The following is a 15,982-nucleotide window of genomic DNA, read 5'->3' on the forward strand; positions in this document are numbered from 1 at the left end:
TTCTTTAAATTGCTAATAATGTGTGCTATTTCTGTAGGTGTAAGAGGAAGAAGATACATAGTATTTTGCAAACTGGTGTTAATATAGTCCGTAAAGTTGTTGCTAACTTCCGAGTCAAAAGAGCCGAAGCACAAGAACTGCTGATTGAATACTTCAGCGAGGGATTTACCGCTTAGCACTTTATCGCCGTACGCAAGTTCCTGGGGAATGCTATTTTTTGTGTGCCGCAATAGGTCCTTTAGGGTGCGCCAAGTTTTTGTTAGGATCAAAAAGAATGTCCGTAAATTTGTTAGCGTAGTAGTCAACACGTGACTTTTTTATGTCGGCATTTAGCCTGTTTCTGACCTTTTTATATTGCTTAAGAATTTCTACGTCCTTATATTTCAGGAAGTTGCTGAAGAGGTTATCTCGTGCTTTCATTCTCTTGACTAAGTCGTAGGTAACCCAGGGTTTCCTCGCTTTCTTAAACTTTCTAACAGTTACCAAAGGAAAAGAACGTACGTAAATTTCAATAATTTTCTCGAGAAAACTGTTGTATAAAAGGTTTGAATCAGATTTATTTTTATCTAAAATTTCATTCTAGTTTACAGATGCAATATTTTGACGGAAATTATCTATCGCGCGATTAGTTATCACCCGCGTAGTTTTTGTCGAGTGTTCTATGGTAACCTGTGGAAAGGTGCGCTTAGGAATGAAGCAGAACAAAGGTAAATGATCACTGATCGCACTTACAAGCACTCCCGCTTTCACGTCACTTTCATCATGACAAGCGCATTTTTTTAACGGGAAGTTGTTTATAAGCGCAATTTTTTTCGCATATCGGAAGACTGCACCATGAAAAGAAATATATCCGCACATCCTCCTCGGAGCGGTTGTAGTTTTACGGTATTTTTTGTCAAAAACGCACCATATTTGTTTTTTGTAGTAGTCTTGGGTAACTAGCGGACGGTAGCGCAGGATGCACTTTAAAAGCAAGATTTTTCGACGCATCGGAAGCTTCGATCATTCCCATCCATATGCTCATAAGAGCATCTTAGAATACTGCAGTTTCCTCACAAGTAAAAGTGATGTCCAAGAAAGGTGGCCAAGTTCCGCTAATAGAATTTCTGGGCATCTTTTGCCACATACGAAGAGTTTCGGTTGTTTCCGGTTTTTTGCCACATGCGAAGAGTTTGACGGTTGTTTTTGGTTGTTTTTTTGCACTATTTACGATGCTGTGATGATCCTCTGAAAAATTTGCACAACTAGTTAACTTATTATTTTATTTCCTGCTTACACAACTAACCAACATCGTCTTAGCGGATGGTCCCGATTGAGCCAGTGATAACACTTCCTTTTCTCATATCCGTTTTTTACCACCCACTAACTGCGCCACTGAAGAAGTAGCTGAGTCCGACAACTCACGCCAACATCTGAATCATTAATAAAAGGAAAAAAGAGTTATTTGCTTGGCTCTTTGGTTACGGACGAGTGTAGATGCATGCATAAAAATGAAGTGTTAACACTTTCGGTTTGGGTGAGTGAGTGGATAAACTTTACTGCCATAACAGGAATCGGTGAGGCATAGTAAACAGGCGTGGCCTCCAGCTGGGGGGGGACTGCATGGGCCCATGAAGTGGGAGCCACTTGTTGGGATTTGTCTGTGGTTGCTTGTCTGTGGTCAGCTCCGTCGATTTCAAACGCATTCCTTTCTGTTTCGGTTCTCTCGGCCGGGAACTGCTTCGATTCTGTTTACCTAGAACAGTTTAAAGAGACAGACAAATGATCATTAAGGAAGCATTAAGGTGGACTCTGATTTTTTAACGAAAAATTTGTTTTTTTGACGAAGAAAGTCTAAATTTTTTGACGGTCTAGGCCCCGCAACGCTGCAGGCAGCGTGCAGGGGAAACGGATGGTTGAACGGGGTTGCATTTCATTCGTATCAAGTAGAAAATGCATGACTCAAAGGTCATAAAGGAAAAAACTGTCACATGAACAGCTTGACAGATCCTTATGCCACCGAACTGGCTTTTTTGAAACAGAACGCATTATGCCACAGTTTGCGTGCACAGTTAGAAAAGAGGAAATAATTAAACATCACAAAATTGATTAAAGGAGATATATCCCCAGAAGAGGTCTTTTTCCTCTCGTTGACTCAATCGGGCGGCTCCTGCTGCTGACGAGATGTTTATTAGCCGCAGTTCTAACAAATTCAAAGAGCTTTAGCACTAATAAAATGAAAACAGCGCGAAGGACGGGTAAAAAACTAAGAACAGACACAACGCCATAGCGTTGGTCATGAGGAATTGCGACTGAGGCGCAATCATAAAAGCTGAGTAATCTACTTTCACTGAGGTTACTGAGCACGCACAAGAAGGTGAATGAGGGCCTCGTTATGACATATATATGAAGGAAGCCGACAGTCATCGAAACCAAGGGGCGTAGTAGAGTGTTTTTATATTAAAAAAATGAAAATTGTGGCCTTGAATAATGGAACTAATAGTGTAATTATTTTTATAGATGGAAAATAATTGATTAAAAAACAGAAGAACAAACAACCACATGCCGCCGGGGGGAGGGGGGACCCGAACCTAGGATAAAAAATGTTAATTTTATCGTCGATTAAAGCGATAAAAATACCCTATTATTTTCCTTTGATCACCACTACAAAAAAAAAAAGATAAAAGCACTGCCTTATGTTAGTTGGTTTCGGCGATTGTCGGCTTCCTCCGCATGTGTGTCATAAAGATTCTCTCATTTCCTTTCCCTTCTCTGCTCAACAGCTTAATGACAACCTCTGTTCTGGCAATCTTGATGGCACAAGTAGCATAAGAGCTCTCGCACAGCTTCCGCCCTTACCGTTAGATCACGTGCCACGTCACACTCGCAACAATCCAATACGTACTATGCCCCCTTGGTAGAGGGTAGCGCTGGCAACACTGTCACGGTTAGATTACACCGAACATAAATACCCCGAATTTAGAAATCTTGACAGCAGCCGCCGTAGCTCAGTTGGTAGAGCTCCGGACGCGATATTTTGAGGTAGTGAGTTCAGATCCCACAGGTGGCATGTGGTTTTTATATTTTCTGAATTGCATTTCTTTCAGAAATGAAAATAATCGCAGTATTATTTCTTATTGATAAACCCACAAATTTCAAGAAAAGAGAAAAACGTTCCCCTATGCTACTTGGTCTCAGTGACAGTCGGCTTTCTTTATCTGCATTTTGACGACGTTTGCAGCCATGCGCGTAGTTCTGAACTAAACGCGTTTAACTTAATTTAGCGCCTAGTAAAGAGGGCATGATGCATTGGAGCGTCATTAAAATATTCCTGGCAGCAGGCTTTCGAATTTTTGAACTGCGCATACTTTGTTTTCTTTTTGAAAAGAAAGCGAGGGACTCGGCGACAGGCAGAAGAAACAATGTTTATGTAAAAACTTGCTCAAAATTGTCTTTAAGTGTTTTTCCGCGTGCATGTTGTGGTGCGTGTTATTAGTGTATTATTTTTTTACCTACGTCGCGGCGCTTCAGTTAGTCCGGACCTCCATGCTGTGTAGTTTTCCTTGGCTCATAAGACAAAACTAAAAGCTTCGTCTTCTTATTTACGATCATCAGTTTGTTAAAATTAAACAAAATAATTACATTCAGGGATGCATGCTACTCCTGGGGTTTCATGAGTGTTTCCTGTTCACCTTACATTCAGACCTTGCTCTTCCCTTCTGTTGTGACTGGAACAAATTCTTGGAGCTGATAAATATGTATCTGCTCTTGATACTGTGCCAAACGAAGCAATGCAAAGCGTACAACGTCACGCGAACGTTTGTAGAAAAAAAAAACAAATTTCAATTGCTGCCGTTTAAAGCCCAGTTGCGCGCATCATCGTGCACCTTCGGCCCAGGGCTATGATACATTATTTCCGTATCGGAAGAGCAGTCGATGTTCTCCGTTCAGTCAGCGTGGAGATATGTATGGAAAGTGCGAAGGAAGGGTTGAAAGAGGCACGAAGGGCAGAAAAAACGGGCAGCCTACCAGACTTCCGTGTTTCGAAAACTGCGAACTAGGCGAGGAAGCTAAATCGAAAGCAAAGCAGGCACAAGGCAGCAGGGCGAGAAGCTCAAATAGCGCGCATTAACAACGTAGTACATTTAAGACGTGTAAGCAGTCGCCAGCGCTTGCGCACTGCAGATGCAGCCGAAGGACTTTGTGCGCCTTAGAATGAGGAGGCCATGGTCCAAAAATCTCCAAAAAAAAAACAGTGAGTTATCCAGCTGGCTGAAGGCTGTATGCAGAGCTAAGCGGCGTACGTATACAACTCGGAAAACCCTCGTCACATCCGCAAGCGTGCCATGAAGTGGTGTGAGAAGAAAGGCTGCTATCAAAGTGCAGGTGTTTGCTACCATGTTCAAAACAGCTGTCATGCTACTGTGTGTGCGAGGATGGTGGCAGACTCATCCCTCATTTTAGAGGAGAGGTCGTGTTATGAATTAAAAACGCAGAGGTTTATTTATTTGCTCATTTTTTGCTTTTTACAGAGCACGACCGTTACAGGGGTAAGCGATCAGCAGACCGGAAATACGTGGTCGACGAAACATACGCACTGCCCGAGACCCCAATGCCCAGCATAACGGCTGCGAACGGATATGCGGCTCTGGGATACGCCGATCCACTTCCAGCTGCACACTCTCAGCAGCCTACAACCACACTGCCCAGAAAAGCTATCTCGAACAGGTTTGCGTTTTGGGATAACGGCGACCCAACGTCGGCAGCACACCTACCGCAGTCTTCCTCGAGAAAGTCAGACGACGACACCGCTTCGGTTAGTCCGTATAGTGCGGCTCTTGAAAGTAGCAGCAGCACCGAGTCGACCGAAGGCGCTACTGACGCGCCAAGTGCACCAGTCACCAGCACTGACACCGGCGACGCCGTCCCTATTGCCGCCATCGTACCTGAAGCTCGCGCTGATGATACTTCGAGCGCAGCTGTTGACGACAGCATTGCGAAAGTTACCACAGCGCTGTACAGCGATTCTGGAGATGCGCCTGTAGATATTGACATCGACCCACAATTTCATAAAAGCGATGGGAATGCTGAAGACCCTTCGAAGCCAGCAGCAACGAGTGACAGGGCAGTGGCATCGGTAACTCCCGTGTCTGAGGAGAAAGTATCCGAGAGCACGTATCCCACAACGGCACCGGGTAAAGAGTTACCCGATGAAAGAGGAGGGAAGTTGGTACCAGAAACTGAGGCTGCTCGTACTGATATCGATTCGTCATCCGAACAAAGTAAGGCCAACGAAAAGAAAGGAGAGGATTCGACTTCTGGAAGTGCACAGGCCCAAACCTCTGAGAGAAAGAGTGAAACAAAAGCTGACGCCCAACACGAGCCAGGAAAAGATGAGTTAAGAGCCAGTGGACATTCAACTAATCGTACGGCTGCAGCAACTGTCGCTACTGCGAGAGACGACCATGCAGGCTCCGGTGCTGGCGACCGCGCTGATGTGCAGCAGACTGGTCAACCTGGGGTGATCCCTACAAATCTTCAGGCACCTCGAGCCGAAGGGGCTCAGGGTGAAGCTTTTAGCGCAGCTCAGCTTGCTCAGATGATGACAAGAGAAGGGAGAAATCCGGACACGTCGAAAGACGGCGCACCTCAGCAGGCAGGAAGATTAAGCGCAGAGCCAGATTCCGCTAGAGCAGACCCAGGTGGAGCTCCCAAGGACGACAAAGAGCGTGCCAGTCCTTCACAAGGTGCACCATCGAAGCCTGGCGATGCACTTGCCATTGCTGGTGACCAACCACGGCATGATACACCCGGCGCGACAGAACAGATCGCTGGCGTGCCAGGAGTAGCACGCGTTGACAGTGGTCCGTCGCCTTCAAGCCAAGCTGGCAGCGTGGCAGTGAATCCGCCTGGCCAGCCTCGGACAGACGTCCCTAGAGCTTCGGAACAGGCGAAGCCCATTGGTGAGGTACCGAGGACTGAGGGAGACCAAACGACAGGGAGAGGCCAAGGTGCTCCTGAGGCAGCGGTCTCAGCAGTTCGAAGCACAGGAGAGACTGTGAGAGGGGACAAGATATCACCCACGCAAGGTTCGGAACAGCCACGGTCGTTAGGTCAGAAGGCTGCCTCCAGTAATCCAGAGGAATTGCTGGGAGAGCGAGCCCAATCTCAAGGACAACGAGGGCAGGGCCCACAGCAAGACATGAATACTCCCCGAGTAGAAGGTGAAAGCGTACCCGGCCGACCTGGTTCGGACAACGCGAGTGTAAGGGGTGATGACCCTATTATATCTCGCAGCGCTGAAGTAAAACCTGAAACCGCTCGGGAAGATGAACCGCAGTCTTCAGACAGTAAAGGTAACGGCGAGGTGGCTAGGGAAGACCCATCTAAGTCTAGCACCGGTTCACACAAATCCAGCAGCGAAAGAGAAAGCTTAGGCAAGGCCAAAGAAGCCCCAAGGAGCGCAGATGGCTCTGCCACTGGGAGCACGGACAGGGCTCATCAGCCTCAGTCTCCAAGAGCTGAACAGCCGAAGCCGCCGCAAGGGCAAACAGCCGCTGTTGACGGAGGAAAGGGTGTAGTCGGAAGAGATGGTGATTCGGCGAAGCCAAAAGGCGCCACAGGTGAATCTGCTCGACAAGGAGACGCACCCAACAAGCCTCAGGAAGCCCCTAGAAGCGGCGATGGTCCTGCGGCCGTGACTACGAACAACGGCGGCCAGCCTCCTTCTCCAAGAGCTGAGCAGCCCAAGCCGCCGCAAGAACAAACAGCCGCTGTTGACGGAGGAAAGGGTGTAGTCGGAAGAGATGGTGATTCGGCGAAGCCGAAAGGTGCCACAGGTGAATCTCCTCGACAAGAAGACGCACCCAACAAGCCTCAGGAAGCCCCTAGAAGCGGCGATGGTCCTGCGGCCGCGACTACGAACAACGGCGGCCAGCCTCCTTCTCCAAGAGCTGAGCAGCCCAAGCCGCCGCAAGAACAAACAGCCGCTGTTGACGGAGGAAAGGGTGTAGTCGGAAGAGATGGTGATTCGGCGAAGCCGAAAAGTGCCACAGGTGAATCTCCTCGACAAGAAGACGCACCCAACAAGCCTCAGGAAGCCCCTAGAAGCGGCGATGGTCCTGCGGCCGCGACTACGAACAACGGCGGCCAGCCTCCTTCTCCAAGAGCTGAGCAGCCCAAGCCGCCGCAAGAACAAACAGCCGCTGTTGACGGAGGAAAGGGTGTAGTCGGAAGAGATGGTGATTCGTCGAAGTCGAAAGGTGCCACAGGTGATTCTCCTCGACAAGAAGACGCACCCAACAAGCCTCAGGAAACCCCTAGAAGCGGCGATGGTCCTGCGGCCGCGACTACGAACAACGGCGGCCAGCCTCCATCTCCAAGAGCTGAGCAGCCCAAGCCGCCGCAAGAACAAACAGCCGCTGTTGACGGAGGAAAGGGTGTAGTCGGAAGAGATGGTGATTCGGCGAAGCCGAAAGGTGCCACAGGTGAATCTCCTCGACAAGAAGACGCACCCAACAAGCCTCAGGAAACCCCTAGAAGCGGCGATGGTCCTGCGGCCGCGACTACGAACAACGGCGGCCAGCCTCCATCTCCAAGAGCTGAGCAGCCCAAGCCGCCGCAAGAACAAACAGCCGCTGTTGACGGAGGAAAGGGTGTAGTCGGAAGAGATGGTGATTCGGCGAAGCCGAAAGGTGCCACAGGTGAATCTCCTCGACAAGAAGACGCGCCCAACAAGCCTCAGGAAGCCCCTAGAAGCGGCGATGGTCCTGCGGCCGCGACTACGAACAACGGCGGCCAGCCTCCATCTCCAAGAGCTGAGCAGCCCAAGCCGCCGCAAGAACAAACAGCCGCTGTTGACGGAGGAAAGGGTGTAGTCGGAAGAGATGGTGATTCGGCGAAGCCGAAAGGTGCCACAGGTGAATCTCCTCGACAAGAAGACGCACCCAACAAGCCTCAGGAAGCCCCTAGAAGCGGCAATGGTCCTGCGGCCGCGACTACGAACAACGGCGGCCAGCCTCCATCTCCAAGAGCTGAGCAGCCCAAGCCGCCGCAAGAACAAACAGCCGCTGTTGACGGAGGAAAGGGTGTAGTCGGAAGAGATGGTGATTCGGCGAAGCCGAAAGGTGCCACAGGTGAATCTCCTCGACAAGAAGACGCACCCAACAAGCCTCAGCAAACCCCTAGAAGCGGCGATGGTCCTGCGGCCGCGACTACGAACAACGGCGGCCAGCCTCCATCTCCAAGAGCTGAGCAGCCCAAGCCGCCGCAAGAACAAACAGCCGCTGTTGACGGAGGAAAGGGTGTAGTCGGAAGAGATGGTGATTCGGCGAAGCCGAAAGGTGCCACAGGTGAATCTCCTCGACAAGGAGACGCACCCAACAAGCCCCAGGAAGCCCCTAGAAGCGGCGATGGTCCTGCGGCCGCGACTACGAACAACGGCGGCCAGCCTCCATCTCCAAGAGCTGAGCAGCCCAAGCCGCCGCAAGAACAAACAGCCGCTGTTGATGGCGGAAAGGGTGTAGTCGGAAGAGATGGTGATTCGGCGAAGCCGAAAGGTGCCACAGGTGAATCTGCTCGACAAGAAGACGCACCAAACAAGCCTCAGGAAGCCCCTAGAAGCGGCGATGGTCCTGCGGCCGCGACTACGAACAACGGCGGCCAGCCTCCATCTCCAAGAGCTGAGCAGCCCAAGCCGCCGCAAGAACAAACAGCCGCTGTTGATGGCGGAAAGGGTGTAGTCGGAAGAGATGGTGATTCGGCGAAGCCGAAAGGTGCCACAGGTGAATCTGCTCGACAAGAAGACGCACCCAACAAGCCCCAGGAAGCCCCTAGAAGCGGCGATGGTCCTGCGGCCGCGACTACGAACAACGGCGGCCAGCCTCCATCTCCAAGAGCTGAGCAGCCCAAGCCGCCGCAAGAACAAACAGCCGCTGTTGATGGCGGAAAGGGTGTAGTCGGAAGAGATGGTGATTCGGCGAAGCCGAAAGGTGCCACAGGTGAATCTCCTCGACAAGAAGACGCACCCAAGAAGCCTCAGGAAACCCCTAGAAGCGGCGATGGTCCTGCGGCCGCGACTACGAACAACGACGGCCAGCCTCCATCTCCAAGAGCTGAGCAGCCCAAGCCGCCGCAAGAACGAACAGCCGCTGATGACGGAGGAAAGGGTGTAGTCGGAAGAGATGGTGATTCGGCGAAGCCGAAAGGTGCCACAGGTGAATCTCCTCGACAAGGAGACGCACCCAACAAGCCCCAGGAAGCCCCTAGAAGCGGCGATGGTCCTGCGGCCGCGACTACGAACAACGGCGGCCAGCCTCCATCTCCAAGAGCTGAGCAGCCCAAGCCGCCGCAAGAACAAACAGCCGCTGTTGATGGCGGAAAGGGTGTAGTCGGAAGAGATGGTGATTCGGCGAAGCCGAAAGGTGCCACAGGTGAATCTCCTCGACAAGGAGACGCCCCCAACAAGCCCCAGGAAGCCCCTAGAAGCGGCGATGGTCCTGCGGCCGCGACTACGAACAACGGCGGCCAGCCTCCATCTCCAAGAGCTGAGCAGCCCAAGCCGCCGCAAGAACAAACAGCCGCTGTTGATGGCGGAAAGGGTGTAGTCGGAAGAGATGGTGATTCGGCGAAGCCGAAAGGTGCCACAGGTGAATCTGCTCGACAAGAAGACGCACCCAACAAGCCCCAGGAAGCCCCTAGAAGCGGCGATGGTCCTGCGGCCGCGACTACGAACAACGGCGGCCAGCCTCCATCTCAAAGAGCTGAGCAGCCCAAGCCGCCGCAAGAACAAACAGCCGCTGTTGATGGCGGAAAGGGTGTAGTCGGAAGAGATGGTGATTCGGCGAAGACGAAAGGTGCCACAGGTGAATCTCCTCGACAAGAAGACGCACCCAACAAGCCTCAGGAAACCCCTAGAAGCGGCGATGGTCCTGCGGCCGCGGCTACGAACAACGGCGGCCAGCCACCATCTCCAAGAGCTGAGCAGCCCAAGCCGCCGCAAGAACGAACAGCCGCTGATGACGGAGGAAAGGGTGTAGTCGGAAGAGATGGTGATTCGGCGAAGCCGAAAGGTGCCACAGGTGAATCTCCTCGACAAGGAGACGCACCCAACAAGCCCCAGGAAGCCCCTAGAAGCGGCGATGGTCCTGCGGCCGCGACTACGAACAACGGCGGCCAGCCTCCATCTCCAAGAGCTGAGCAGCCCAAGCCGCCGCAAGAACAAACAGCCGCTGTTGATGGCGGAAAGGGTGTAGTCGGAAGAGATGGTGATTCGGCGAAGACGAAAGGTGCCACAGGTGAATCTCCTCGACAAGGAGACGCACCCAAGAAGCCCCAGGAAGCCCCTAGAAGCGGCGATGGTCCTGCGGCCGCGACTACGAACAACGGCGGCCAGCCTCCATCTCCAAGAGCTGAGCAGCCCAAGCCGCCGCAAGAACAAACAGCCGCTGTTGATGGCGGAAAGGGTGTAGTCGGAAGAGATGGTGATTCGGCGAAGCCGAAAGGTGCCACAGGTGAATCTCCTCGACAAGAAGACGCACCCAAGAAGCCTCAGGAAACCCCTAGAAGCGGCGATGGTCCTGCGGCCGCGACTACGAACAACGACGGCCAGCCTCCATCTCCAAGAGCTGAGCAGCCCAAGCCGCCGCAAGAACGAACAGCCGCTGATGACGGAGGAAAGGGTGTAGTCGGAAGAGATGGTGATTCGGTGAAGCCGAAAGGTGCCACAGGTGAATCTCCTCGACAAGGAGACGCACCCAACAAGCCCCAGGAAGCCCCTAGAAGCGGCGATGGTCCTGCGGCCGCGACTACCAACAACGGCGGCCAGCCTCCATCTCCAAGAGCTGAGCAGCCCAAGCCGCCGCAAGAACAAACAGCCGCTGTTGATGGCGGAAAGGGTGTAGTCGGAAGAGATGGTGATTCGTCGAAGACGAAAGGTGCCACAGGTGAATCTCCTCGACAAGAAGACGCACCCAACAAGCCTCAGGAAACCCCTAGAAGCGGCGATGGTCCTGCGGCCGCGACTACGAACAACGGCGGCCAGCCACCATCTCCAAGAGCTGAGCAGCCCAAGCCGCCGCAAGGGCAAACAGCCGCTGTTGACGGAGGAAAGAGTGTAGTCGGAAGAGATGGTGATTCGGCGAAGCCGAAAGGTGCCACAGGTGAATCTGCTCGACAAGAAGACGCACCCAACAAGCCCCAGGAAGCCCCTAGAAGCGGCGATGGTCCTGCGGCCGCGACTACGAACAACGGCGGCCAGCCTCCATCTCAAAGAGCTGAGCAGCCCAAGCCGCCGCAAGAACAAACAGCCGCTGTTGATGGCGGAAAGGGTGTAGTCGGAAGAGATGGTGATTCGGCGAAGCCGAAAGGTGCCACAGGTGAATCTGCTCGACAAGAAGACGCACCCAACAAGCCTCAGGAAGCCCCTAGAAGCGGCGATGGTCCTGCGGCCGCGACTACGAACAACGGCGGCCAGCCTCCATCTCCAAGAGCTGAGCAGCCCAAGCCGCCGCAAGGGCAAGCAGCCGCTGTTGACGGAGGAAAGGGTGTAGTCGGAAGAGATGGTGATTCGGCGAAGCCGAAAGGTGCCACAGGTGAATCTGTTCGACAACGAGACGCACCAAACAAGCCTCAGGAAGCCCCTAGAAGCGGCGGTGGTCCTGCGGCCGCGACTACGAACAACGGCGGTCAGCCTCCATCTCCAAGAGCTGAGCAGCCCAAGCCGCCGCAAGGGCAAACAGCCGCTGTTGACGGAGGAAAGGGTGTATTCGGAAGAGATGGTGATTCGGCGAAGCCGAAAGGTGCCACAGGTGAATCTCCTCGACAAGGAGACGCACCCAACAAGCCTCAGGAAGCCCCTAGAAGCGGCGATGGTCCTGCGTCCGCGACTACGAACAACGACGGCCAGCCTCCATCTCCAAGAGCTGAACAGCCCAAGCCGCAGCAAGGGCAAAAGGGGACTAGTGGCAGCTCCGACGCGCCACGGGCAGAGCAGAGCGTTCCAGTCGAACTGAAGACACCAACCACCCTAAACACTGGGGGAAGAAAGGACAGTCAGCCTGAAACTCCGAGAGCTGATGGGCCGAGTGGCCCTGCTCTGCCTAGCTCTGGTAAGGGCAGCAGAGGGGAAACTGTGCCGGCAAAAAGTCAAGAAGGAGGTAGAACAGACGATGGCGAAGCTATGACTGTAGTCGACATGAAGGGCGACGAGCCAGTTGCCGTTACCGTTCCCAAGGATTCTACAGCGGAAGTAACTATAGAAGAGAAGAAGGAAGCCGAAAATGAGAAGGAACCAGGAAAAGCAGTTGAGATAACCGAATCAGAAACTCACGTTTCAGTCGATGACACGCGAGATAAGGTAGCTAAGCCAGTTGTTACCGAAACGAAGCAGCCGTCTACACACAAGAAGCAAGAGGACTCTGAACCAGAACTAGAACTAGAAATCAGAAACATTACGGTCGAAGTGGAGCCAGAACCAGATAAAAAACGGGCAAAGAATCCTGAAAAAACATCTCCAGGTGAGATTCCGAACTCATGAGGAGTGCTGTCTCATTTATTTCCGATATTCCTCAAATGTGTATGTTGTCAAAATCTCAGGAACTCGGATTTGTAAGCGCCCTGCCAATAATTAACATATTAGTATCACACTGGGCTCCCAGTTTAATGTAAGCTAGGGCGGATTTAAATGCTATTATATGTTAAGTTTCGCTAGTAAATACTCAATTATAGTGCGCGTCCTTTACTCTCTCATTCTTCGCTCAGGATTACATCAGCCAAAGGAAATAGAACACTAAAATGGTTTTATATTTTAGTTATTTCTCGGTATCTCTGTATTTCGTTAACCATGTCTGATAGCTCTGGCCTTGCCTCGTGTTTTAATTCAGTGCACCTTTTTTTTTCAGTTGTACCCCCTGCACCGCAAGTCGTTTACCCGGCACCTGTAATCATAAACCATCCGTATCCCCAACATCCGCCACATACCTCTTATCAGCCTCACCATCCTCACCAGCCTCACCAGCCTCACCAGCCTCACCAGCCTCACCAGCCTCCCCAGCCTCACCATCCTCACCAGCCTCACCAGCCTAACCAGCCACACCAGCCTCATCAAATGCCCGGGTATCAACAGCCTGCCCAACCTGTCATTTATCATCCTGCTAGCTATCATCCAGCCCCGCACGCAGGCTACGTTCCCAGTGCTCCGTTGCCTTATGTGCCAGACCAGCAGGGCAATCCCATTCACCAGGCCCCCAGCAATTATGGCAACCACCAACAGCCTCTCCACCAACCGCACTACCACCAGCCACATGTCAGCTATCAGCCGGCTTACTACAATCCAATGCATAAACCAGGATATTATCCCCCTAACGGGCATGAAAATGGTGCAGCCCACTACGCAGCGTATCATCCAGTGTATCATCCAGTCTACAACCAACAACAACCGGCTGCGCATTTAACAGGATATCAATCAGGACTTCCGCACGGGATGCCATCTGCACACTACAGTCAAAACGCAGCGAACTATCATGTTTATCCTCCGAGGTACGGCCCGCAACACAAACCTCAGCAAACGAGAACTTACCGACCTAACCACCCTGCAGTAGCACAGATCCACCATGGCGTTCCTCAAGGACAGAATTTTCATCCGCCCCGTATGGTACCTGTGTACCACGCGCAACAACCTCACGTGGAACACACCCTACCTGTTGTGAAGGCGCCTCGCGGAGGCTACAAGCGACACCTCTCCGAACATTCTGCGTCCCAGCTCCACTTTCCACCCGCGGTTATTCACGCCCCCAACAGTCACGACACCGCCCCGTCAATGAATGGGAAGCCAGTATCTCAAGCCATCAAATCGGGCAACATTCACACCCACATTACACACAACAAAGGTGAAAAGCCGGGAACGGTGAAAAATCTCCCAGGGGACAAGATATGGAATGAACCCAACAATGGTCGCCCTATGATCCCGGGTAAGATGCAAGTTTTTCGGACACCGCCAATATAATTGAGAGCTGTAAAAGGAGTTGTGAGTAATAAACCGCGGTGGGCATTTTCCCTGAACCTCTTTCTTATTCACAGCCATTTACTGGAGGTCAGCTCACGAAGGAGAAACCCCTGCTGAGGAGAGAGATCAGTCATGGGGTAAGCACTTGCCGACTTCGACACGAGCCATCCTCAGTGAAATTTCAGGCAGTGAAATGACATCTTTTACTAAGCGATTCATCGAGCTCAAATGGCACTCAAGCGAAGCTGATTTATTCATACTTGAGGAAAGGGCATGAAAGCTTGCGCTGATTACTTTGAAAGAAACACCGCAGCGGTGGCCGAGTGGTTGATCACCCGCCTCTCATGCGGGAGGTGCGGGGTTCGATCCCCAGTGCCGCCGGGTACCCACCGGTCATACAGTGGGTACAAGCTTTCCCCTGGCCTGGTGCTCGGCTAGTAAGGGGTGAAATGCTTGGAAAATGGGTCTTTGACCACACCTTGAGTAATAGCAAAATACTTTGTGCCATGGCGCTCTTTGGCCATAGATGCCCTTGCGCCATAAAAAAGCCATAATTATCATCATCACTTTGAAAGAAACAATGTTTGCCCTTGTGTAAATTATCTTTTCATTACTTTCAGTTACGAGTACTTGTGAGGTTTAATATAAAGACATTGCCATAATGCGGGATTTATGTAGCGCATGCCTAGAGAAACATGTCATCCATTAGTTCGAAATGTTGGAATTGCACGCGTCACTTGAGCTCTTTTGAAGTGTACTCGTCTGTTCATGAGATGTACCTTAGTTTCGTGGCTTCTTCCTAATTCACGGATTGGTCTTTTTCAATGGGGAAAACAAACTACATCGTGGAGAAGCATAGATCCCAGTGGTTAACGAAAGTGGAGCCGCAGTAGACTTAATGGTGAAGCTAATCGCGATAGCGAGTTTAGACTAAAAACGTAGCATGTATTTACAAGGTACCTTTTGCCCATTTTGAACCCTCGTGTAATCCTATTGTAAAAAAAGTTCATTTTACCAGGTTAATACATTACTTAGCAAATGGTAAGAAATTGGCTTCGGTAAAATGACACAAAGAAACCGATCAATACTGACAGTTTACGCATCGTTCTGTTCTCGGCGAAGACTGCATGATTTGGACGTCGTGTGCCGTTACAGCGGAGCACAGGACTGAGTTCTAAGAAGCAAAGACAGAATAGCTGCAAACATCACCTTGGCGTGAACTGTTGAAACGCGGTAGCGCCACTTCAAGCTCTGAGACTCCCATAACGAACTACTTAAATAAAAGTAAACAAACAAAAGAAATCATTCAGCCATTGTACAATGAAAAGGTAGTTTACAGTAGCTTGTAAAAATATCTTTTTACATCCGCTGATTTTGTTTCCGTGTCCAAAGGGCGCCTCAATGGCCAGAAAGGAACTATGCACAGAGTGACACCAAGTGACTGCTTTGAGCAATGATGTCGGTTGGAGAGAACAAAGTCATTCTGAGTTTAGTAAAAATGGTGATTTTTAATCAGAGTTAATTCACGGAGGAAAGCCTTTGTTTTATTCGCATAGTGACTTGCAAGTCTAATCACCATCCTGCATGATTGCCCCGTTATCGCAGTGCTCATACTTTTTTCTCCGGCCACCGTGGTGGCTCAGTGGTTACGGCGCTCGGTTCCTGCCCCGAAAGACGCGGGTTCGATCCCAGCCGCAGCGGTCGAATTTCGACGGAGGCGAAATTCTAGAGGCCCGTGTACTGCGCATTGTCAGTGCACGTTAAAGAACCCCACGTGGTCTAAATTTCCTGAGCCCTTCACTGCGGCGTCCTCATAGCCTGAGTCGCTTTGGAACGTTAAACCAACCAAAACCTAAATTTTTTCCTTCTCATCTGGGCTCCCTCAATTGCTTCTCTCCGTCCTGTTGCCTGCTCGCGGGCAACTTCCAACAAAGGGCGACCATGTTCCATGGTTAAGCTGTCCAGTCAAATAAAAATTTTCACTGTTTTCTTCCATGATTG

At 51.4% G+C, this 15,982-nt stretch overlaps 1 protein-coding gene across 1 annotated transcript in view; it reads left to right on the forward strand.

Annotated features, from left to right (window-relative positions):
- Positions 1 to 15,982, forward strand: part of LOC144093989 (uncharacterized) — a 31,210-nt gene that overhangs the window by 14,459 nt on the left and 769 nt on the right. The window contains exons 3-5 of the mRNA XM_077627808.1: positions 4,512 to 12,494; positions 12,879 to 13,946; positions 14,056 to 14,118. Coding sequence (XP_077483934.1) covers positions 4,512 to 12,494; positions 12,879 to 13,946; positions 14,056 to 14,118 — 9,114 coding nt within the window. The remainder of the gene's footprint in view (positions 1 to 4,511; positions 12,495 to 12,878; positions 13,947 to 14,055; positions 14,119 to 15,982) is intronic.

Source organism: Amblyomma americanum, chromosome 6 (assembly GCF_052857255.1).
Source record: "Amblyomma americanum isolate KBUSLIRL-KWMA chromosome 6, ASM5285725v1, whole genome shotgun sequence".
NCBI classification, from domain to species: domain Eukaryota; kingdom Metazoa; phylum Arthropoda; class Arachnida; order Ixodida; family Ixodidae; genus Amblyomma; species Amblyomma americanum.